Source organism: Abramis brama, assembly GCF_963993115.1.
Source record: "Abramis brama genome assembly, chromosome: 20".
Taxonomy (NCBI): Eukaryota; Metazoa; Chordata; class Actinopteri; order Cypriniformes; family Leuciscidae; genus Abramis; species Abramis brama.
In genome coordinates, this window is record NC_139982.1 from 33,148,914 (window position 1) to 33,175,610 (window position 26,697).

The 26,697-nt window shown below is 38.0% G+C and overlaps 1 protein-coding gene across 1 annotated transcript; it reads left to right on the top strand.

The window, feature by feature from the left end:
- The first annotated feature begins 206 nt into the window (after positions 1 to 206).
- On the top strand, positions 207 to 22,794 carry LOC311071297 (polyubiquitin-like). Its single transcript, XM_084095631.1, has 11 exons — positions 207 to 466; positions 835 to 957; positions 1,781 to 1,906; positions 2,273 to 2,389; positions 6,281 to 6,406; positions 6,772 to 6,888; positions 7,706 to 7,831; positions 9,023 to 9,139; positions 15,806 to 15,928; positions 16,741 to 16,857; positions 20,456 to 22,794. Exons 1-11 carry the CDS (start codon positions 340 to 342, stop codon positions 20,614 to 20,616), a joined length of 1,380 nt encoding a protein of 459 aa, XP_083951757.1. The 5' UTR covers positions 207 to 339; the 3' UTR covers positions 20,617 to 22,794.
- The last annotated feature ends 3,903 nt before the right edge of the window (positions 22,795 to 26,697 follow it).

A 26,697-nucleotide genomic window follows, 5' to 3' on the forward strand; every position in this document is an offset into this window, starting at 1 on the left:
TAAAACTACATTAATCACTACATTCTCAACTTTTGTGGTGATAATGATTTAAAATGTTTCGCTCACACATGCATAAATCATTTTATGACAATCAAATGTATGTTTATTGAAGATTATAAAACAAATCTATAAATAAATGCAAACAAATAAATAAATGCACATAGCCCATAGTCTACAAAAAAAGAAAGAAAGAAAGAAAGATTATCACTTCCGGAAGAGTTCATATAAAGTGGGCGGAGTCTATCTCTGAGCGGATGCCGTTACAACAGTGAAAGTAAACCTAAACACTGCGCAATATTCATTTTATATTCATTTCAAATTCTACATTAATTCCACAAAATGAGGTGCACAATTAATGTCAAAGACCTTCACGGAAAGACAACACCAGTAGATGTGGGTTCAGAGGAGAAACTGAAGAACATGACCGTTGGAGAGCTCAAAAGAAGACTCGATCCCACAGTTCCATGTAAGTCGAACTCTTCAGAGTTATGTGTTAATGTCCATGTGTGTTTCTGTCACTCAGTTAATAATAACATTAATTATCATATGCGAAAATGATATAAACAGGAAAAACTGTATCAACATGTGAATGTTTATTCATCAGCTCTGATCAACCCAAAGGCCTGAACTACATCAGATTGTATAATAACATCTGCTGGATTTATCCTTATATAAATTAACCATTATTACTACAGTAACCATATTTCAACCATGATATTTATAGTAAAATGATGTTAATTACAGGAAAATCCTCTTAATGATGAAATGATCGTCTTCAGCTCTTAATGAGGTTTATACACTGATGATTCTCACGCATTCATTGTTTGTTTATAGGTGAAGATTACAGACTAACGTTACTCTACAGAGGCATGGTACTGAAGGATCAAGTAACACTGCGGGATTACGGCATTGAACATGAATCTACAGTGATTAGGGTTGATCTTCAACGTGGAGGAGGTAAAAACAGTGTTAGTTTATAATGTTTAATCTGACTCTTCATGTCGTCACTGAAGACAAACTCTTGTTTTCTCTATAGCAGTGATTTTATATTAGTAATTCTTCAGTGAATTCTGCTGTTAAACTGAATGTATATTGTATTATTTTCTGTCATTATTAATATCTGTTACACGATTAAACCCCACAGAGGAACAGCAGTCAAGTGTCAGTTTATGATCACAGTTTTAACCAGTATTTTATACTAACAGGGAACGTTCTGGAAAGATTCTCTCAAAGTTATGATCAAACGTTCCTCCAGTAACATTACACATTTGTTCAGAGTTATCTGGTGTTTAATAAAGTCCTCAGAACATCAGCACTAAAACATTATTAATACATCATTAATGGAGCTTTTATTCTGGAACGCTTTAGTTGGATATTTAACGTTTTTAAAATTTTGCTACTTGTTTCAAAACATTCAACATTCAAAAGTAACGTTCCCATAATGTTTATAAAATGATAATATGGAGCGTTCTCTTAATGTTTTGCTGATTTTCACATAATCAAGAATAATGTTTTTAAAACAATAAAAAATAACATTCAGAAATAATGTTTTCATAACTTACTGTGAATGTCACCAAAAGTTCTCAACATTTCTTTGTTTTCTGGGAAGATTGAGTGTTTAATGGCGACTGTAAATCAGGCCGTTATCATCATGTGCTTTACTGTACATGTGATTTACTGAATGCTGGTCAGAACTTTGGTTTGTTTGCAGTTTTACTGTTGTTTTATTCTTCATAATTGTGTTATTGTTGATCTTTCTCTGACTGATTTACACATATAGTGAGACACACAATTTATGTCAAAACCCTTGACGGAGAGAGAATAATACCAGTAGATGTGGACTCAGAGAAACTGAAGAACATGACCGTTGAAGAGTTCAGAAGAAGACTCAATCTCTTATTTCCAGGTAAGTCGAACTCTTCAGAGTTATGTGTTAATGTCCATGTGTGTTTCTGTCACTCGTTTAATAATAACATTAATTATCATATGCGAAAATGATATAAACAGGAAAAACTGAATCAACATGTGAATGTTTATTCATCAGCTCTGATCAACCCAAAGGCCTGAACTACATCAGATTGTAGAATAACATCTGCTGGATTATCCTTATATAAATTAACCATTATTACTACAGTAACCATATTTCAACCATGATATTTATAGTAGAATGATGTTAATTACAGGAAAATCCTCTTTATGATGAAATGATCGTCTTCAGCTCTTAATGAGGTTTATACACTGATGATTCTCACGCATTCCTTGCTTTTCATAGTGGACAGATGGAGACTCATCTTTGCAGGCAGAGAACTGGAGGATAATCAAACACTGCGGGATTATGGCATTATACATGAATCTACAGTGCATATGGTTAGACGTCTACCTAGAGGAGGTAAAAACAGTGTTAGTTTATAATGTTTAATCTGACTCTTCATGTCGTCACTGAAGACAAACTCTTGTTTTCTCTATAGCAGTGATTTTATATTAGTAATTCTTCAGTGAATTCTGCTGTTAAACTGAGTGTATGTTGTATTATTTTCTGTCATTATTGATATCTGTTACACGATTAAACCCCACAGAGGAACAGCAGTCAAGTGTCAGTTTATGATCACAGTTTTAACCAGTATTTTATACTAACAGGGAACGTTCTGGAAAGATTCTCTCAAAGTTATGATCAAACGTTCCTCCAGTAACATTACACATTTGTTCAGAGTTATCTGGTGTTTAATAATGTCCTCAGAACATCAGCACAAAACATTAATAATACATCATTAATGGAGCTTTTATTCTGGAACGTTTCAGGTGGACGTTTTTTCTAGTGGTTTTTAAATGTTACTGTAATTTCCGGACTATTGAGCGCACCTGAATATAAGCCGCACCCACTGAATTTTAAACAAAATATTGTTTTGAACATAAATAAGCCGCACATGTCTATAAGCCGCAGGTGCCTACCGGTACTTTAAAACAAATGAACTTTACACAGGCATTAACGAAACACGGCTTGTAACAAAAATAAAAAATTAGCGGTAAACAGTAGCCTACCAAGAAAGTCATTGGTCACCATCTTCCTCCTCCTGTGCACTGAAACCACTGAAGTTATCTCCTTCGGTGTCGGAGTTGAATAGCCTCAGAATTGCTTCATCCGATATTGGATCGTTTTAATTGTTGCTCTCGTCACTTTCATCCGGAGGCAAATTCACCGCTGAGCTCATGCTGCTCTCTTCAACACGCAGCAGTCCAGCCTTTCGAAACCCGTTGATGATAGTGGATTTTTTGACAATGCTCCACGCTGTCAGGACCCACTGGCAGACTTGACCATAAGTTGCTCTTCGCATGCGGCCCGTTTTAGTGAAGGATTTCTCCCCACTTGTCATCCAAGCCTCCCACTGAACAGAGAGAGCCACCTTAAATGCACGATTTACACTGATGTCGAGTGGCTGCAAATACTTTGTTGTGCCCCCAGGAATCACAGCTGGAATTGAGTTTGTCCTCTTGATGGCTTCTTTCACCGAATCTGTTATGTGGGCCCTCATGCTGTCCAAAACGAGCAATGCCTTGTTCCTGTGTAACACTCCGTATGCCATTCATGCATTAGGCTTTCCGTCATCCATGAAAGCGTAAGCGAAAGTTCTACCAGAAAGACTTCACTGCCACGTCATTAATTAAAGGTGCTCTGTATGTAACTTTTCTACTAAAATGAATCCTTTTTTTATTGCATGTGTGTGAAGGGGTTGTAATCTCACATTAAAATGATCCACTTTGCAGGTTTTGCTATTACCTCGGAAAGCAAGTATTCTTATTTCTATGTGAAGGTGCCGGGTCGGATTCACCGCAAAATCCAGTGACGTGACCTGTACGCGCACTCCCGAGCCTCTCGCCTCGTCTAGCCTACTGACTCTGCACTCAACAGCGACGACACTGCAACTTATAACATGTCTGATAACACTAAGAAACGACCTGCTCCCAGCAAAACACAGACTCCAACACAAACTCCACATATTGATAAAAAACAAAAAACAAGTTTTTCTGCTGAAGCTCGTAAGGCCAGACGTGAATCGGATGAACTTCGGGTGAAAACACGGATCCACATCGGCAGGGCATTTGAATCATGGAGAAACCTTATCTACAAACCTAGAATGTACATTTCCTGAAGAAAATGTGAAGTGGTGCTTATTGCAGTGGCACAATTCGGCACGGTTGATAGGGTTCCATACTTATCATGGTACGAGCATGGAGCATTAGTTCAACGTCAAGCTGATAAAAGTAGCCTATTATTGTAACGTTGCAGTGGGAGTTTACCTGAGTTTCCAGCATGTTGTGTGATGCTTTCTCCGGTGTGTTGCGTCTCAGTCTGGAAGGTACCCACAGTGCCGTTTATATACTGTCTATGCACAGTGCTCGCTCATAAATTCGAGCACGGTCAGCACGCGCAATGGCAAGAGCACGCGCTTGTAAACTTATTGGTTGCAATCTGAAACATCACCGCTAGAGGTCGCTGAATCCTACATACAGCACCTTTAACAATTCCACGCTATCAATCACAACCTGACATCAAATATAAAAGACTGATCTTACCCCGTCCCATTTTGTTGCCCGCAGGTGTCGTAGCAAAGTTTTCCCCCATCCTCCCCACCACCACCAGAATGGCTCCCGTCCACTTGTCAGGGGGTAGGCTCCGCCCCTGCCTCTACTATCAGGCAGGACCTACAAGCTAACATTCAGACCCGGACGGAGGACGGGGCCTACGCCAAAGAACTATGAGACGGAGCTTGTCGAGCATCTACTTTTATTTTTGTCTGTAAAATCCTTTCATAAAATAAATAATTTTTTTATTCGAGAATCCTCCTGAGTCTTTTTGGTAGAAATCCTTTTCTTGTTGACTTTCACAACAATTCCTCTCGGGAATTTTTCTTTTGGTATCGTCGTGCGTTTAAAAATCACCATCGGTGGAAGCTGTTCTCCCGATGCCGTGCAGCTCAGAACACAGGTGAAGTCCATATTTTCATGCCCAGTTGTTTTCAGCGTGACGGATGATTCACCTTTCCTGTTGACAGTCCGAGTGAGAGGCAGGTCAAACGTCAGAGGAACCTCATCCATACTTATGATGTCGTGCGGGCCAATGGAATGCTCTGCTATCTTTGCATCAGTGAATTTGCGGAAGTTTGAAACTTTTTCCTCGTAGTCGGGAGGGAGCGGCTGACACAGACTCGTCCGTACCCTGATGGACAGGCCTTTACGTCTCATAAATCTGAGACGCCACGATGGTCCACCTCTAAAATCCTCAAACTTCATAGCGGTGGCGATTGTTTTGGCTTTCAGTCGGATCTGCACAGTTGAAACACCTCGGCCGTCTGCTCTCTGTGTGTTGACCCAGTCTTCGAGCTCATTTTCTAGTTCGGGCCATCTGCTTTTCTTCCCTCTGAAAGCTTTAGTTGTCTTTTTGCACCGAGTCAATTCCTCACGCTGCTGTTTCCAACATCTTATGATCGACTCATTAAGACCAAGGTCCCGTGCAGCAGCTCTATTTCCTTTTCCAACAGCCAGATCAATCGCCTTCAACTTGAAAGCTACATCATATGCATTTCTCCGTGTCTTTGCTATGATGAGGGTGACAAAATGACTTCCGTAATCATAATGATGGGAAGTTTGAGCACGCTCGATTTAATCTAAACGGTAAACGAAAAAGTTGTTTGACCTTAACCCGTTCTGCAATTTCATTGGCCTAATGAAAGCTTCATGCCGCCAAAAAACTGAGCACGTCACAGAATGCGTTCAGTTTTTTGGCGGCATGAAGCTTGTGAAAGCAGGAAAAATCCACAAATTAGCTGCGTCATTGTTTAAGCCGCGAGGTTCAAAGCGTGTGAAAAAAGTTGCAGCTTATAGTCCGGAAATTACGGTACTTGTTTCAGAATATTCAACATTCAAAAGTAACGTTTCCATAATGTTTGTAAAATTATAATATGGAGCGTTCTCTTAATGTTTTGCTGACCTTCACATAATCAAGAATAATGTTTTTAAAACAATAAAAAAGAACATTCAGAAATAATGTTTTCATAACTTACTGTGAATGTCACCAAAAGTTCTCAACATTTCTTTGTTTTCTGGGAAGATTGAGTGTTTAATGGCGACTTCTGTAAATCAGGCCGTTATCATCATGTGCTTTACTGTACATGTGATTTACTGAATGCTGGTCAGAACTTTGGTTTGTTTGCAGTTTTACTGTTGTTTTATTCTTCATAATTGTGTTATTGTTGATCTTTCTCTGACTGATTTACACATATAGAGAGACACACAATTTATGTCAGAGACCTTCACAGAGAGAGAACAATACCAGTAGATGTGGGTTCAGAGGAACTGAAGAACATGAGCATTGGAGAGTTCAAAAGAAGAGTTGATCCCACAGTTCCACGTAAGTCGAACTCTTCAGAGTTATGTGTTAATGTACGTGTGTTTCTGTCACTCGTTTAATAATAACATTAATTATCATATGCGAAAATAATATAAACAGGAAAAACTGTATCAACATGTGAATGTTTATTCATCAGCTCTGATCAACCCAAAGGCCTGAACTACAACAGATTGTAGAATAACATCTGCTGGATTATCCTTATATAAATTAACCATTATTTACTACAGTAACCATATTTCAACCATGATATTTATAGTAAAATGATGTTAATTACAGGAAAAGCCTCTTAATGATGAAATGATCGTCTTCAGCTCTTAATGAGGTTTACACACTGATGATTCTCACGCATTCCTTGCTTTTCATAGTGGACAGATGGAGACTCATCTTTGCAGGCAGAGAACTGGAGGATAATCAAACACTGCGGGATTATGGCATTATACATGAATCTACAGTGTATAGGGTTGATCGTCTTCCTGAAAGAGGTAAAGACAGTGTTAGTTTATAATGTTTAATCTGACTCTTCATGTCGTCACTGAAGACAAACTCTTGTTTTCTCTATAGCAGTGATTTTATATTAGTAATTCTTCAGTGAATTCTGCTCTTAAACTGAATGTATATTGTATTATTTTCTGTCATTATTAATATCTGTTACACGATTAAACCCCACAGAGGAACAGCAGTCAAGTGTCAGTTTATGATCACAGTTTTAACCAGTATTTTATACTAACAGGGAACGTTCTGGAAAGATTCTCTCAAAGTTATGATCAAACGTTCCTCCAGTAACATTACACATTTGTTCAGAGTTATCTGGTGTTTAATAATGTCCTCAGAACATCAGCACTAAAACATTATTAATACATCATTAATGGAGATTTTATTCTGAAACATTTCAGGTGGACGTTTTTTCTAGTGGTTTTTAAATGTTACTTGTTTCAGAATATTCAACATTCAAAAGTAACGTTTCCATAATGTTTGTAAAATGACAATATGGAACGTTCTCTTAATGTTTTGCTGACCTTCACATAATCAAGAATAATGTTTTTAAAACAATAAAAAAGAACATTCAGAAATAATGTTTTCATAACTTACTGTGAATGTCACCAAACGTTCTCAACATTTCTTTGTTTTCTGGGAAGATTGAATGTTTTACTTCTGTAAATCAGGCCGTTATCATCATATGCTTTACTGTACATGTGATTTACTGAATGCTGGTCAGAACTTTGTTTTTTTTTTTACTGTTGTTTTATTCTTCATAATTGTGTTATTGTTGATCTTTCTCTGACTGATTTACACATATAGTGAGACACACAATTAATGTCAGAGACGGTTGCAGAAGGCTAATATCAGTAGATGTGGGTTCAGAGGAACTGGAGAACATGACCGTTGGAGAGTTCAGAAGAAGACTCGATCGCTTATATCCCCAAAGTAAGTCGAACTCTTCAGAGTTATGTGTTAATGTCCATGTGTGTTTCTGTCACTCATTTAATAATAACATTAATTATCATATGCGAAAATGATATAAACAGGAAAAACTGTATCAACATGTGAATGTTTATTCATCAGCTCTGATCAACCCAAAGGCCTGAACTACATCAGATTGTATAATAACATCTGCTGGATTTATCCTTGTACAAATTAACCATCATTTACTACAGTAACCATATTTCAACCATGATATTTATAGTAAAATGATGATAATTACAGGAAAATCCTCTTAAAGGGATAGTTCACCCAAATATGAAAATTCTGTCAGTAATTACTCTCCCTCATGTTGTTCCAACCCCGTAAGACCTTCGTTCATCTTCGGAACACAATTTAAGATATTTTTGATGAAATCTGAGAGCTGGATCACTCCTCCATAGGCTTCTAAGGGTTTGAAATTTGCTGGCCCAGAATAGTTAGTAATACGTGAACTAACTCAAGGCCCACAGAGAAGATAATGAATAGTGGAATAAAGTCGTTATTTTTTTTTATTGGGGCGGCAGTGGTTCAGTGGTTCATGTAGGTTGTGTACAAACCGTAAGGTTCAATCCCCGGTTCCACCTGACCAAGTGTCGAGGTGTCCATGAGCAAGACACCTAACCCCAGCTGCTCCCGACGAGCTGGATCGCCTTGCATGGCTGACACCGCCGTCGGTGTATGAATGAGTGAGTGAATGGGTGAATGTGAGGCAATATTGTAAAGCGCTTTGGTGGCCATAGGTCTGTGAAAGCGCTATATAAATGCAGTCCATTTACCATTTACCATTTTTTTTAATATATTTTTTTTTTGCGCATAAAAAGTATTCTCGTCGCTTGATAAATTTAAGATTGAGCCACTGTAGTCACTTGGACTATATTAACAATGTTTTTGCTAACTTTTCTGGGCCAGCAAGTTTCAAACCCTTAGAAGCCTATGGAGGAGTGAGACAGCTCTCAGATTTAATCAAAAATATCTTAATTTGTGTAACGAAGATGAACGAAGGTCTTACGGGGTTGGAATAACATGAGGGAGAGTAATTACTGACAGAACTTTCATATTTGGGTGAACTAACCCTTTAATGATGAGATGATCGTCTTCAGCTCTTAATGAGGTTTACACACTGATGTTTCTCACGCATTCGTTGTTTGTTTATAGGTGACCAATACAGACTATTCTTCAAAGGCAGAGAACTGGAGGATTATCAAACACTGCAGGATTATGGCATTACACCTGATTCTACAGTGTATAGGGTTGATCGTCTACGTAGAAGAGGTAAAGAGAGTGTTAGTTTATAATGTTTAATCTGACTCTACATGCCGTCACTGAAGACAAACTCTTGTTTTCTCTATAGCAGTGATTTTATATTAGTAATTCTTCAGTGAATTCTGCTCTTAAACTGAAAGTCTTGTTGTATTCATTTTCCCCATCACACATCTCCATAACCTTTACATATCAAAAGATTTGATATTACCTTCAGGTTTTGAGCGCTGTTTGCTGGTTAGACATTTCAGGGGGAGTCCGTGCCAAACTCAGTCTGGATTCAGGTGCTCCTGAGGCTCAATGGGATTGATTGTCCAGGTTCAGATAATAGGTTTTAGAAGTAAATCACTCTGAGACTTGTTAGAGAAGTTATAGAGAATCAACACAATCAATGGCTTCGTTTTAATAATAAAGTACAGAATAAATATCAACATAAAACAAACACGAGTAGTCTTCACCACGAGATTCAGCCTTGAACTGGGGCATGTCTCACAATTTATACTCTTCAGACATCACAGGGATTTTCCCCCAAGCAAGAAGCATTTGCATAGTATATGAAACAAAATACAGCATTTGATAAAACAGTCATACAGCTTTAGTCAGCTTCTCCTCGTGTTTCATAGCTGCAGGTCTCATGACAATCTTTTCTTGCCCTCACACTTTTAACATACATGTTCATCATAGCAAAGCAGAAGTTATACATGCCTCGGTTGCTTAATATACTTTTTCAATGAGACCGCTTATGCCTACCTATCATTAGTTTAGTAAGCTTTCTTAAAGCAACAACATGGAACTTTTCCTCTGCGGTCGCCCTACAGGTTGGAAGCAGAATTGTCCATTACCGCTGTCGTAAAAAGATTTACAGTTACTGTATATGAAGCATGCAGGTTTTTTTCATATGGGCAATGATAATATTATTAATCTTCCTCCTTTCATAATTTATACATGTTTAGTAGACTAAACATTTTATCTCAAACATTTGCGATTTGCATGTCGATTGCAATGCTCAAATCTGAACGAGAATGATAGCGATAGCATCCTAACCATCTAAAACTACCATGTTAGTGTTTACTAGCTACCAGATTGATAATTCGCTCATCTACTAGCTGATTCATGAAGATAAATAAATGGAGGACCAGATAGTTTCCGTAACGTAGCCAGGCAGACAACAGATTAGAAAAACTAAAGATAGTATGCAAGCAATTTACTTACTAGTTCAACAGCATGACGGCCAAGTCAGCATCGGTCTGGTAACTCTCCTCCTCCATAAGCTAACGCCAGCGAGCAAACGCTCGACCAATATTGATCCTCGTCCTGCCTTTCAGTTTATCACTCTCCCTTTTCCTCTTCCGACTCTACTCCGACAAAACCTTGGACTTCTTCCGTTTCGCTGCTGCTTCAGCCATGACGAAAACAGACGTACGAAAACAAACGCTGGTTGGCCTGTCACGGCCGAATTTGAGGAAGTGGTGGAGGAAGTGACGTATGCCGTAAAGCAGTCGAATTTTGTAGTTCTTTTTGTGCTCTGGTTACTACCCGAACCCCGAAGTTACGCAGTGCCAGTAAAAGCGATACAGACCCCGTCAGACTCTGGCAGACGTGTCATTCAACCTATTGTAAGTCGATGTACCATCACAAGGGTCTTGGAAATATATTATGAAGGTTGAAAAGCTACATGTTGTTACTTTAAGCAACATGTAAAAATTACTTATCAGTAGTTTTGCACACTTCATGTCTCTTTAAGGTATATGTAAAAACGGATTCATCACCGTATATGAGTTACACATCACACTTTCTTCATGATTTACTGAAAACAAGCTCAGTAGGGGGTGTCGAGCTTCAAATGAAGTTCCACTGTTACACACAGACACACTTCAGAAATTAATCGATCACCCATTTATTCATGTACACCATACTTCACTCTACATCGTTCGTGCTCAACCAACAACAACTGCACCTTTTTTTCCTTTCGGTAAACAGTCGACTATGTGTAATCTTAAACAATATTAAACACAGAGGTGTACATGTGCATGAACTCATTTTTTAATGTCTTAAACTTAACACCACTAGTCTGTCCAGTTTATTTTTCAAACAATTTTTCTCAGAATGTTCTTCATCAATTTACTGTTTCATATTCCATATTCAGTCGCTCTTGTTTAGTGGTCGACCGATATATCGCCAAGGCCGATATATCGGCCGATATTTGGCATTTTTTTAAATATCGGCATCGGCCGATAAGTTTTTCTGATTGGCCGATGAGTTGAAAGCGGGACTTTTATTTTGACGGCGCTCCGGACTTTTATCTTGACGGGCGGCGCTGAGAACACCAGCCAGAAGAGAATGGCAACGGCTGCTCCTCAGATGATGTCAGATCAAACAGCGCTCACTCACATTCTCCGTCTTCATTAATTTACGATCTCTGTCAGTCATATCTAATACTTTGTTAGACAGAACTGGCAAACAAAGAAAGTAAATGGTAACTTATGCGAAGTAAGTAAAGCGTTTGCTTTTATATTATTTGTAACAGAAAAGGCAAACAATCAGGCTAAACTACTTTCTCATTTGCCGTCAACATTCAGCAAATGCGCATCTACGTCATTTAAACATATCTCTGAATATCTAATAAACATTTAATTTCACAAACCTTGCAGATTTAATCGAATCCAGTTGTGATATCTTGTGAAGTGTGCAATACTGTCTGCGAGTGACGGTCGGTCCGTGCGAAGTGAGTGAATGCGAACAGAAGATCAGCTTCACAGGAGACGCCATCGAAAAACTTTAAATCCTTAATTTTAAAATATGCTGATATATAACCAGTTGCCAACTGTGTCATATTCATATCGTTTTCACTGTGCTGTATGTAAAATTAGCGTTACGTTGTCTTTATTTGAAAAAATAATATTACCAACACGAAATTACCAGATTACTGAACCTGCGTGAAGTTGGCCCCCCACCCAACGCAAACCGTCGTCAAACTATGCTCAATCGTTTGTGCTCCGTTTGTGCTGGTTTGTGCCGGTAAAATTTTCGTTTGTGCAGCGTTGGGTTTTAAAATATTATACATTCAATTATTGTTGATGACGTCACCAGCCCCCCCACATGCTTCAAATTCACCCAAACTATGCTCAATCGTTTGTGCTCCGTTTGTGCTGGTTTGTGCTGTAAAAAGTTTAGTTTGTGCTGCTTCGGTTTTTTAGATATTAAAATTATATTTTTAGGTCATTCTGAGGTCACTCAGCCCCCCCACATGCTCCAAATTCACCCAAAATAGTCTCGTTCGTTTGTGCTTCGTTTGTGCTGGTTTGTGCCGGTAAAATTTTCGTTTGTGCTGCATCGGCCTTTAAAATATTAATATAATAAATAATAATTTTTTTTTTTTTTTTTTTTTTTTTTACACAGTAGCTAGTTGAAGTAACAAGGTAAGACCGAAACGGATTAAATTAATCAAAAGGGGAAAAATTATCAAAAATTACATTTTCCACAAAAAATATTAAACATAAAAAAAACACAAAAAAAACACACGCAATATGTATTAAAATAATACAAAATACAATACAAAATAAGAGCCTTTCTTAAATGAGCAGTGAGTACCAATAATAATTGAGCACAACATCAACATCTTATGATTTCTAAAGAATAATGTGACGTTGAAAACTGGAGTAATGATACAGAAAATTCAGCTTTGACATTTCAGGAATAAATTACATTTGAATTATATTAAAACATTAAAATATTAATTATATGAAAATATCTATTTATAGGCTAATCATTTTTCACAATATCAGCAGCACTTCCAAACTGTAATACATTATAGATTACTTTGTTACTTTTATTAAAAGGAAATAATTTAGCCTACCTTACAATAAAGGCCGTCTCAGAATTGTAATGCATTAGCTACTCCAGTTACTTTCACCAAAATAACTACAGAAGTAGAACTTAACATTTCTAAAACAAACGACTAGGGCTGTGTAACAATATGCAATATGAAACCGAAATCCCGACACTCCATCCACGGACCTGTGTTGCGGTGTGAGAAGGCAGAATCGCGACACACCCCTTCCAACTCCTGAGTCCAGATCCAATGCTACCACATCTTCATATAACTATTATTTGAAGTTAACATTATAAAATACATAGACTTACACCACAAAAATAGTTGAGGATAAATTCTTTAAAATTGGTCAGTGGACCAAAATTCCAGTGGACGTGACATTTGCAAGTCAAAACTTGAAGTATAAATTATCAGAAAATGCACTTAATACCAATATATTGAAACTGTCTGTTATATATCCATAGGCTTCTCCCTTAATAAAGGAGTCCAGACATTAGAAAAATATCAGTCTACTCATGCGTTTTATATTTAATATGAGGGAAATAGCATGTGCGTTACATTTTTTATAGTAATTCTAATTACACTGCGCAAACCAAAAGTAGCCTAATACTAGCCCACCGGATGAAGAAGCGTTGTCTCTCTGCAGAACATAAATTATTCATTTTATTAAATTTTTCGTGTTTGCATTTATGAGGAAAAAACAATGTAATGGACGGAGAACTGCGTTACGGACTGACCACTCTGAAAACGGCACTAAAAGACTGCTTTAAAACTTTCACAGAGACCTCAAACAGAAAGCACAAAGCCTTTCTTTAAGGTGAAATTCGTTTTGTATTAATTGTATCTTAATTTTAATCATTGTTTCATCAACCAAATGCCAGGATTTAATAGGCAAAATAAGAAGTAAATAGGCCTATATCAGACAATATAATCAGGACATAGAGGCGCCGACGCCTGAACTGCAGTTCAGACGAGACCACTTTGGCAAGTTTACTTGAGTTTATTGAACACAATTTATCTTTGGCGGTATGGTTCCTTATGGGGGTTCTTGCTCCATAATTAATGACATACGTAGCTTTAGCATTAACCCCCCTATGGAACCATCAGCTTGAGCAATATACAGATGATTAAGACAGTTTAATAATGTCTTTAAGCCGTGGTTAAACATGTAGACGTAGCAGTGAAGTCCGGGACGTCTATGCTGTAGCTTGCTATGAGGAAGGGTGTGTCTCTCACGATGATGTCTGTGGCTCTAGGACTTGGAAGCCTTGATAATCTGAAACAAAGAAGACCACAGCCAAAAGGTGCACAGAAATATGCTTGATACTTATAGTGGTGAGGGTGGGGGGGTTGCGAGTAGTTTAAGCATGTTTCCCAGGCGGAAGTGCCGCGTATATATATCCTTCCGGTCTAATAGGAGAACGGTAGTGGTTGGAGCAATTTGACAGCTGACCGCGTCAGCTGATCGCAGCCTATGCCTACGTGGCCTGTCTGAACTAACGCTGTGCTTGATTTGGTCTCATAAATGAACCGAAACTCAGCGCCTAGGCCTACTTGCATCACAGACATGTCTACTTTTAAACAGAACAATTCAAAATGAAAGAAAACAGACTGCTCTCTGCTTATGTATGAAATGTGCATTTCTCTGTGGTGCGTTCATGAAGATGCATGCTGGTTGAAGTCATTTAATGGGCTGGTGAAGTCACCGTCTATAATTCGTTTTCATTCGGTGTCTAATATTTTAAAGATGCAGCACAAACGAAAATTTTACCGGCACAAACCAGCACAAACGAAGCACAAACGAACGAGACTATTTTGGGTGAATTTGGAGCATGTGGGGGGGCTGAGTGACCTCAGAATGACCTAAAAATATTCTTTTAATATCTAAAAAACCGAAACAGCACAAACGAAAATTTTTACAGCACAAACCAGCACAAACGGAGCACAAACGATTGAGCATAGTTTGACGACGGTTTGCGTTGGGTGGGGGGCCAACTTCACGCAGGTGATTAACCTGCTGCAATGTTACAGTGTTTACTTTCTTTTTATTCACATATTCATATATTTCTAAACAATTACTTTGTGAAAAATACTGTAATAGGATTGCAAAAATTGCAAAAAAAGTATAAAAGCATGTTTATTTAAAAAATTTGTTTTATAATTTATTAAATATTGATTAAAATAAATATAAAAATATCGGCTTTATATCGGCCATCGGCCACCCTGCTCTCTAAGATATCGGCATCGGCCATCAAAAAAAACAATATCGGTCGACCACTACTCTTGTTGTCTAATTATTTTGCATCATCTTTCTTGCTTTGGAAACGGTCGTCTCCAGAAGAGAAAACTCCCTTCTTCTGTCTCCTCCATTTCTTGGCTTCTTTCTTTTCTTCTTTACTGTCTTTTCTGAAGGTTTGCCACAAATAAATCATCCACATTAATCTCAAGCTTGTTTGTTATTATTTTTTCTTCACCCAGGGAATTTACAATGGATGTACACATCAGAATCCTCTACTGTCTATATATATATATTGTATTATTTTCTGTCATTATTAATATCTGTTACACGATTAAACCCCACAGAGGAACAGCAGTCAAGTGTCAGTTTATGATCAAAGTTTTAACCAGTATTTTATGTTTTTTATAGAATTTATTTATCAGTATTTTATGGAATGTTTTCTGGCGACTTCTGTAAATCAGGCCGTTATCATCATATGCTTTACTGTACATGTGATTTACGATTATGATTTACTGAATGATGGTCAGAACTTTGTTTTTTTTACTGTTGTTTTATTCTTCATAATTGTGTTATTGTTGATCTTTCTCTGACTGATTTACACATATAGAGAGACACACAATTAATGTCAGAGACGGTTGCAGAAGGCTAATATCAGTAGATGTGGGTTCAGAGGAACTGAAGAACATGACCGTTGGAGAGTTCAGAAGAAGACTCTATTGCTATTGTCCAGGTAAGTCGTGTTAATGTCCATGTGTGTTTCTATCACTCGTTTAATAATAACATTAATTATCATATGCGAAAATGATATAAACAGGAAAAACTGTATCAACATGTGAATGTTTATTCATCAGCTCTGATCAACCCAAAGGCCTGAACTACATCAGATTGTAGAATAACATCTGCTGGATTTATCCTTATACAAATTAACCATCATTTACTACAGTAACCATATTTCAACCATGATATTTATAGTAAAATGATGTTAATTACAGGAAAATCCTCAGTAGATGTGAAAGATATGTATAAAAATTATGTTATTTAAGCCAGCGCACATACCTGTATTTACATCCTGTTTTCGGTTGAAGTCCAAAGTAATCGATTGCCGGTTTAGTACCTATGATCACGCGCGTGAACTCGGCAATCGACTACTTTGGACTTCAACCGAAAACAGGATGTAAATACAGGTATGTGCGCTGGCTTAAATAACATCATTTTTATACATATCTTTCACATCTACTGCAGTCAGATTCACCCGTGTTCACTCTGAAGGAATCACTCACATGACCTGTGCACTTGTAATGACACATCAAGGATGTTAAGAGCCTAAAAGCAGGTTTAAAACTTGCCCCATTGAAGTCAACAGGGTGCAAATTTTAAAAATAGAATAACTTGGTGTAGGCAACACAGATTTTTGTCGTTGTTCTCTGTATTGACAGCACTCCAAATGTACAAAAAAATGAGCTCAATGTTAAAATTGACCGGAGTTCTCCTTTAATGAGGTTTATACACTGATGTTTCTCACGCATTCCTTGTTTTTCACAGGACGATATTACAGGCTGATCTTCGCAGGAAAAATACTGCAGGATGATAAAACACTGCAGGATTATGGCATTACACCTGATTCTACAGTGCATCTGCTTCTACGTCTACCTGGAGGAGGTAAAAACATTGTTAGACTCAAGACAAACACTTGTTCTCTATAAGGAGTGAATTCTGCTGTTAAACTGAATGTATATTGTATTATTTTCTGTCATTATTAATATCTGTTACACGATTAAACCCCACAGAGGAACAGCAGTCAAGTGTCAGTTTATGATCACAGTTTTAACCAGTATTTTATACTAACAGGGAACGTTCTGGAAAGATTCTCTCAAAGTTATGATCAAACGTTCCTCCAGTAACATTACACATTTGTTCAGAGTTATCTGGTGTTTAACCCTCTGGGGTCTGGGCTGTTTTTGGGGCCCTTGAGATGTTCTGACATGCCCTGACATTTGTGCTTTTTTCAGTTGCTTATAAACATATTAATGGCAAAGGTGTAAATTCACTCTATAAAGCACAAACAGGGCTACCAAAATATGTGAGCCATGTGTACATGTTTTCATTTTTGAGAGAATAATGTTTATGCATGGTTATTGAAAAAAATAAAAAATAAAATTTCTGAAATAAGGCCACAAAACACATAGTAAATATGTGTCAATAAGACTTTTGACTAATGGATGTCCTCGCCTAGTGTTTTTTCTTCAAAATTATGTGAAAATAGTCTTGCTTTATCGTTCACATAAAACCATACATTGATTTAAATTGATGTAAAACAGGTTTTGCTTGGAAAGCCAATATGCGAGGGGGAGGAGTAGTTTACACCTTATATTACAATGCCCCACCCACTCTGCATAATGACTCTGCATAATGATGAGCCATTCACTCAGGTGTGAAACTGACTGAGCCACAATACAAGGACAAAAGATATATTTAGAAGAAGACTTATATTGACCATTTAAGATTTTGCTTACATCTCTCTTGTAAATATGTTTTGCTATTTTATTAAAAAGGTTACAGTTACACCAATAATTACAATTTCAACAATATTTCAAGTGTACTCTTTCTTTGTAAAAAAAAATGATTATAGGCCTACATTTTATCTATGTATTCATATTTCAGTCGATTTTTACTCATCTCAGTAGCAATACAGTTTGCTAAAACATCATCATTCATTCACACACGCGATTTAAATTTAACTTCTGGCAAAGATGAAGTTGACGATAGGCTATTGACTCGCGATCTTCGCAGTAGGCTAGTGTTTTGGATGGTTTTGTTTAGAACCAGCTTTCTGTAAATATATTTCACATTTTTTAGACATGTGAGGCGAGTAGGCTACGGTCTGGTTCATGATGATCTCCAGTTTAAGCACCTTATGTTGTGATTGCTAGCCTATATTTACTTTAAATCCAGGAAATTTGTTAATGAAAAAATTATTAAAATTAAGATACAATTGATACAAAACGAAATTCGTTTTAAAGAAAATTTGTTGTTTTTTTAGAGCGCTCGCGTCCATAATGGAGAACTGTCACGTAATATTGTTTTTTCCTCATAAATGCGAACACGAAAAATAAAAGACAAAAGACTTTTAAGTAAAACTTACTCCGAAATTGTGTCCTCGGCGGAATTCGCTCTTCAAAATGCTGCCGTTCGTCCTCTGAGGAAAAGGTGCATTCTTCCTCGCTGTCCAGAATTTATTACCGGAGAAGCGTGTCATACTCAAAACGCGATGAACTATCAGTAAGTCTGATGAACAAACTGTGTTTTTATGGCATTGATCGGGGGGCGTATGCGATGCATACTAGATCAGGTAAACTATTTACATGTCAATCGCGCCGGGGGCGGGGCGGCTGCAGCTCATTTAGAGATAATGAAGGGAGAAGGAAAAACGGTACCTCTCCTTGCTTTCAAAGGGATTACATGAGTTAAAAACATTTGTTTTTTATATAAATTACTTCATTTAAAAGAAGAGATTTCAAGCTTCATAAAGACATATCTCAGTGTGAGAAGTATTCGCTGAGTTATGGTTCATTTTCGGACGCGTTTCAGAATGGACTACACGGACAGAGAGAAGGCAGAACTCGCTTCGTGTTTATTTTTCTTTATTTGGCAAAAAGCACAACACTTTGTTTTTATTGTGAGTATACACAAAAATAATACACATTTAACAGAATCGATTGATGTATGAAACTCCTATGGAAAATCAAAGTCAACAGAGTATTTATGAGTTTCTTTTACACTGATAAAAAAAAGCGAGCTGGTATCGCCGGCGATACCGTCGACCTCAGGGGGTTAATAATGTCCTCAGAACATCAGCACTAAAACGTCTCGGTTATATGGTAACCCTTGTTCACTGAAGGATGAACAACAATCTCCCTCTGGGAGAGCCAGGTCACCGGCTCGTCTCCCGAAGTGCTGTCGCACCTGCTGCTCGTAACAGCTGATGCAAATGATTGCACACCAATATGAATTGGCTCGTTTAGTTTCACTCTAAGTAGATTGGCCTCTCTAGCAAGATTCCTGTTCGTCGGTCCCCGATGAATAATAAAAATTCTTATACCATGGTCTGGATGAATACTCGATTCTGATTGGCTGCAGGGTGTCCATTAAAAAGTGATAGAGGACACCTAGTAAAGGAGTTCTGGTGAAACTGCCTGTTTACCGTTCGAAAGTAATAAATAAATGCGCTGGCTACATCAGCTGTGAGTAACCATAGCAACAGGCGGTCATATTGTATCAAAACAAAACTGAAGGGTTCTACGAGCTGAGCGGACTATAAATATCTCTGAAACCAAGTTATTGTTTGTAAAAACTTTAGATTTCGATTGTAAAACTAATTAAAATATAAACTAATGTTTTAAAAATGTGTTATTTGGAAAGTGACCATGGTATAAGCGGGTTAATGCACTTCGAGGTGTCCATTGTCAGGTATTAATGGACTTCGGCGGAGGCAACCGCTGCGCATCGGACGGTTCACGCCTCGCCGTCGTCCATTAATACCTGACAATGGACACCTCGTCGGGCATTAACCCTTACATATATATCGTTCATGGAACTTTTTTGTTCTGAAACGTTTCAATTAGACGATTTTCTAGTGTTTTTTAAATGTTACTTCTTTCAAAATGTTCAACATTCAAAAGTAATCAAAAGTGGATGTTTTGAAAGTTCAGAGAACATTCATAAATAATATTTTCATATCTTAATGGGAACGTCAGTAAAAAAAATTAATTTCTTTGTTGAACTGAGTTTTTATGGCGACTGTAAATCAGGCCGTTATCATCATATGCTTCATATACATGTGATTTACTGAATGCTGGTCAAAACTTTGGTTTTTTTGCATTTTTACTGTTGTTTTATTCTTCATAATTGTGTTATTGTTGAGTTTCTCTGACTGATGAACACATATAGTGTAATAACATGCTCTCTATGATGCTGTATGATTGACATTTCTCTTCTTATGAACATTAACAGTGGAAAAGTGCACAAGTTTAGTTTGTGATGAAAACTTCAGTTTGTGTCTATACAACAATGCACAGAAATGAACAATTATCCCACATATCCTCTACATAATATACATGTAAACTTTATTATGATGAGTGTAAAATATGTTGAATTATTGATCCTTCATACAATTAAAGTTAAAGGTACAGATTGACAGATTCACAACACGATATTATTCAGTTGCTGACGGATGTTTTGTTGTTCTGCTCCACATCAGCTCACATACGTCTACCTGAAGATGCATTCCATAATGTAGATGAAGATGAAGGATATGCATATGAAGAAGATGAAGATGAAGATAAAGTAATTCCCAGGTCCCAGTCTATGGATAATTTATTATGTGACATGAATCAGCCTCAGCTGGAACCCAGTGAATAATGTTGAATAATGTTGAATAATGTTGAATAATGTTGAATAATGTTGAATAATGTTGAATAATGTTGAATAATGTTGAATAATGTTGAATAATGTTGAATAATGCTGAATAATGTTGAATAATGCTGAATAATGCTGAATAATGCGTCACGTTCATATACGCTCTTGTCTGTAGGCTATATAGTTTTCCTCCTATAGAGCATATTATAAAGAAAAAGCTTAACGTCAATGCAGTAATGACGGTGATATTTAAACTCAGTAGTAGCCAATACACCTTACTGAACATGCAACGCGCGATTGCACGTTAAGCGTTTTATAATGGTTTTCTATGGGTGTTGTTCATAATCTGAAGTAATCTGTTTGCCTCTATAAAGTATGCTTTATTAATAAGGTAGGCCTATATTGTGTACTAAATTTGGTGCTTCAATATCACTCTCATTAGCGTCTTAAATGCGGAAGAACGATTGATTACGCTGCCGTTGTCTGTTTTAGCAGAACACTGCCATCTAGTGGTAGCAGGTTTACTCAGACATCTGTGTGTGGATCTACAAGGAGAAACCCGCAAAATGAAAGTCTCAAAATCCAAATGAATCAAATAGGATCGACTCAGAAACGGGTCAATGAATGCACGCGTGTCACCTCATCCACAAATACACATCTTACTTGTTGCATGCACAAATTCTGGCCTACATTAATACAAAATCGAGGTTTTGTATTAACAACTATGTCTCTATTTGTACAAAATGCTGCACATTCATGTGATTTTGGATTTTGCACGCACAAGTTGTATTGTATTAGTTTAAATGTAGTGACGCACATTTGTGAATTTGTCAAATAGATGGGTAGTTGTGCACACATTAATAATTAGCACCATGCCTATTCATTTGTAGTTGTTTGTGTGTGGGTTGTGAAATGCTTAAAAACCGCGAAAAGAAAGTCTCAAAATCCAAATGAATCAAATGAGATCGACTCAGAAAAGACGTCAATGAATGCACGCGTGTCACCTGATCCACACATGCACATCTTTGTTGGATGCAAATTATGATACACTAATACAAAGGAAAACATTTTTATTCACAAAAAGGTCTCTATTTGTACAAATTGCTTCACATTCATTCAATTTTGAATTTTGCACACGCAAGTTGAAAGGCATGGATAAAACATTTCTGCAACAAGTATCAAGTTCATTGATAAATGTGCTTGCACGTGTTAATCATTTTGATACTAAATTCATCCCATATTCTCTTCTTATGAGCATTAACAGTGGATCTCAGATCAGTTTCATTCATTTGTTCAAAACTATAGAATGAATTCAGGAATAGAGAGGAGAGAAATAAACGTACTGTGCAAAATGTAAGCCTATTAAGTATGATTATGTTTTAAATCGTTTTTTTTTACCATAAAAATAATGTATAAAATTATTGTTAAAAATTCTTTCTTTGCTCAGTCACGTGACTGAAGACGAAGTTTCAATTTGTAATTAATATTCACGAGCACGCCTCCATCATAACCGAGTAACCCTCGTCATTGTTTGATGTCAGTTGTATTATTAAGAGTGTGTAGTCCTACTTATTATTATTAAATATATCTTCATTAATCTCAAGGGTGTGTGGAGTGTGAGGATGATCAGTGAATCACAGTCGACTCATGACTTTCCATTAGCAGTGACTGGAAATACAGTATTGGTAAAAAAAAAAAAACATTATATTAAAACTACATTAATCACTACATTCTCAACTTTGGTGGTGATAATGATTTTAAATGTTTCGCTCACTGTAGAAAATCCTGCTGTGATCTGATTGGCTGACTGAGTCTTGATAAAGAGCACCTGTGGCTCCTTACTAATTATGTTTCAGTCTCCTCTTGTTTGAACCAAAAGCTGTTATTCAGACATGGCTTGTGTGTAATTGTTGTGTTGTTGACCATGTAAGTTTCCTTTTTGATTGTTTGTTTAGTTTAAAGGATTATGTGTTTGATATATGTTGAATTCTAATTATGTTTAGTAGCTCTTTAATGTTATACTCATTTGATTGTTAAAGCTGATTTCAGATGTATGATTTAAGATTTGCAATTGTGTTTGTATTTATTAATGGTTTTGTTTATGGGTTTTAGAAACCAACAATTACCATCACTGCCATCTGTGAAATGTCTACTCCTATATGTCACCAGAAATAAACTGGGAAAAGTAATTGATGACTGAATGAGTTTTAATGGACCCACCCTTCCAGTAGCAACAGCCAAATCAGCCTAGAATTTCTGCTAAATTTCTACATGGTCCTTCGAGCCGGAGAGGCTACTGGAATGGAGACTGAGGATGACTTGTGTGAAACCTAAACGTTCATCAAGGGTTGTAAAACCTCCAAGATGGCACAAAGATTATATGATGACTCTGTTAAATCCTTCAATGCATCCAGTTGGACAATTGTCACACCAGCCAGAAGATTTGAGCCATTTGGTTGCATCACAAGGAGCTTCCATTACTGCTACTCAAAATGAGGTGAAGTCTTTGTCTGAGGAGATTAATCAAATGAAAGGAATGTTGTTGGATGTGGGGCACATGATGAAGGATATGCAAAGGAAAATAAGTTATTCATTTTCTACTGGTTCTGAATGCAGTTCTATTCAAGCATCCCCTGTTCATATCCCCATACAAGCAAACCAGCAAGATGAGATGAACACCAGAGATTCTATTGTGGATGAGTTGAGTGAATGTATGCGACGACATCAAACCAAGCAGGATAATGTGCTTTCTACACCACCAAAAGTTCAGAGACAAAATACTTTGCCCCATCTCAGTATGTGCCACCTACCTCTTCAATGCCTACTTCCTCAGCAGCCACCACTAGAGGGCCATCAGAGATACAACACCAGCAGCTTTCTGATCCATGTCCGCCTATTAGGCTCTCAGTTCCACTCCCAGATAACCTCAGGTCACAACCTTTAATGCATCCCAATGTAATGGGTGAAGGCTTAACTCAGCAACAACGTAATGGTCTTTCATCTTCAGTCAGTCATCATCAAATGAATCCCAGTTTTTATCCCAGTGATCAACAAGTAGGAAGGGACCAAAGCCTTTGGCCGCCTGATCAAATGCAGGGAAATGCATTTTGTATGCCTGGTCTTCCGTGGATGCCTCCAAGTTGGCCAACCTTCCCTCCAAATGGAGGATTGTTAAGGCCTCCATATATTTACCTGATTTTCCTTATCCAGTATTATATCCAGCTCATATCCAGAATGTTCTGCCTCCTAGAGATTTATCAGCTGGATTTACTTATGCTTCTCTTGGTCATTCACATCAAACTTCTTTAGAACAGCAGACAACTAGAAATGGAAGCTTTAGCGTAAGTTCTGCCGGGAAGACTTAATTGTTGCGTCACTTATTACCTTCTCATCTATCCAATCATGTTCTAATACTAGAAGTATAAAGGACCTGTACTTACACTTGTCTGAGTTCGCAGATGCTGAACGCTTCCACTCAGTTGCTCGCGTTCAGTTGCCGACCGAATATGTCTCAGGACTCGCACAGTATTTGCGACTATTCTGATTCCGACGACGAAATCGTCTCGCCCTCACCTATTACCGCCCGCCGAAGTTCGCGCATTCAGTGCCGGACTTCTCCATGGGCGCAGTGGTCTTCCGAAAGTATGTCTAAACTTCTCGAAGATGCCGGTATACCAGTTAGTCAAGGCCTCTCAAGAGAAGATCTACTTTCTCTCGCCCATAATACTTTGGGTAACCCTCCTGTATCTATCTCTTCGACTCCAAATGCATCGATATCGACAACTCAGACAAAACAAACTGGAAGGAAAAGAACGGCTAAATCTTCTTCACCCATTCCGGCAAAAAGAACATCACAGTTCGCCAGAGCACCATCTTCACCTCAAATCAACGATTCCACTGACATGAATTTCCAGCTCATCTCTGCTCATCTAAAACAGTCAAAGGTTTACAATCCAAAATGACTAACCTCGAACATTCCTTCGCCAGTGCTCACTCCAGCGCAGATCCGGCATTACACTCTCCAGTGATTCCACAGTCTCGTCGTCCTCCTTTCGGATTATACAACCAGAGTGTGCCTTCGACTTCAGCTACCTTTCCTGCTTCTCTGCCTACCATCCAGACGCCTTTTCAAAATGTCTCCGCTCCATCGGCTTCTTCAAATTTCAACCTCTCTTCAGCAGCTCCAGCACAAGAGTTCGGTAGGCGTTTTGTTTCACCAGCCGCTGCAACAGTGTCTAACTCTCTAAGAGCCAATATCATCCAAGGTAAGGACATTAACCTTGCTACTCTACTGCTTCCTTCGGCTGCCGCCGACAGGAAAATGGTTGACTGTGGTGACGTGGCAGTACTCCTAAAAACTTCCGACCCCCGATTACAACGTAATCTTTCGTTTGGCGAATTTGTAATTGCTTTCAGTATTTACAGAGAAATTTTGTGTCAAGTTTACCACGACAGAAGGGAAGAGTTAGATCTTTATCTAGCTATGATGGCGGACTTCAGTCAAAGATACAGGGGTACTTTATTTTATGAATACCACAAGTCCTTTTCCGCCAAATCTGCCTCCATCTCACTTTTTAATTCAAGGCTAGACTGGTCAGTCACTGATACTGAACTGCTCATCCACCATTTTGGAGGCCAAAAAGCTTAGCTTGTGCCATTTGTAGCGCTCACGGTAACAAGGCTTCATTTTGCCCGAAAGCTTTCGCTAGTAATGACCCGGCCGCTGTCCACGGTCCTGAAAATGTAAGATTTTCATCAAACTCCAGAGGTCGCTTACCTGTTGCTGAATTCAATGGTGTACCTCTTTGCATTCAATTCAACGAGGCCGTTTGTTCTTTTCCTAATTGCAAATTTGCTCATATTTGTAGTGTCTGCAAGGATCCACACCCGAAATCTGTCTGTCCACGCCGGTACAAACCTGCTCCCCGAGGGAAAGCCCCAAATCTGAAAAAATTCTAAATAAACACCCGTCTACTCCTATCAATATTCCTAATCTTTCAAGCTACCTCTCTTCTCACCCCGATCCACTATTCGTTGATTATTTAATCGCCGGTTTGTCCCAAGGGTTTCGGGTGGGCATCCTTTCTCATCTTTCTGCCTCTTTTGTTGCCAAAAATTTGCAATCTGCCAGAAACGAACCTGATGTGGTTTCAGCTCTTCTAGACAAAGAGGTTAATAAAGGATATGTTATTGGCCCTTTCACTTCTCCTCCTTTTTCTCCTTTTCGGATTAATTCTATCGGCGTTGCTACTCGCAAATATTCTGGTAAAAAACGTCTAATTTTTGACATGTCTTCTCCACATTCCTCCAACATAGCAAGCGTTAACGAATGCATTCCCCTAACACCGTTTTCTCTTCATTACACTACGGTGGATAATGCTATCCAGTTAATCAAAGTAGCTGGCCAAGGTGCCTGGTTAGCCAAAGCTGACATTACCGACGCTTTTAAAACTATGCCAATTCACCCCTCTGACTGGCCGTATTTCGGAGTTAAATGGAATTCAAAATTCTTCTTCGCTGTGAGGCTTACATTCGGTTGTAGAAGTAGCCCGCATATCTTTAACAGTCTCTCCGAAGCTCTGTGTTGGATTCTGCTGAACGTCTGTAAGCTCCCTTTCGTTTTGCATTTACTAGATGATTTTTTGCTAGTCAACTTTCCATCTTCCCAATCTTCCATACTCAACATTCTTAAACAAATTTTTAGTGATGTCGGCGTTCCCCTCTCTGCTGAAAAAACTTTGGGCCCCTCTACTTCGTTAGAATTCTTAGGAATTCATCTTGACACGGTCAAAATGCAAGCTTCCCTTCCACAAGAGAAACTTCTAAGGATCAGGTCGTTTCTGGAATCTTTTTCCTCTCTACGCAGCGTTTCGAAACGAGATATGCTCTCTCTGCTCGGTCACCTCAATTTCGCCATGAGTATTATACCACAAGGCAGAGCCTTTATTTCTCGGCTGTTAACTCTGGCTCATTCCGTCCAAAAATTAAGCGATCCGATCCAGATAGACGATGGATGTTTCTCCGACATCAAATTTTGGACTCAGTTGCTTAATGATTGGAACGGTATTTCTTTCTTTTACAATG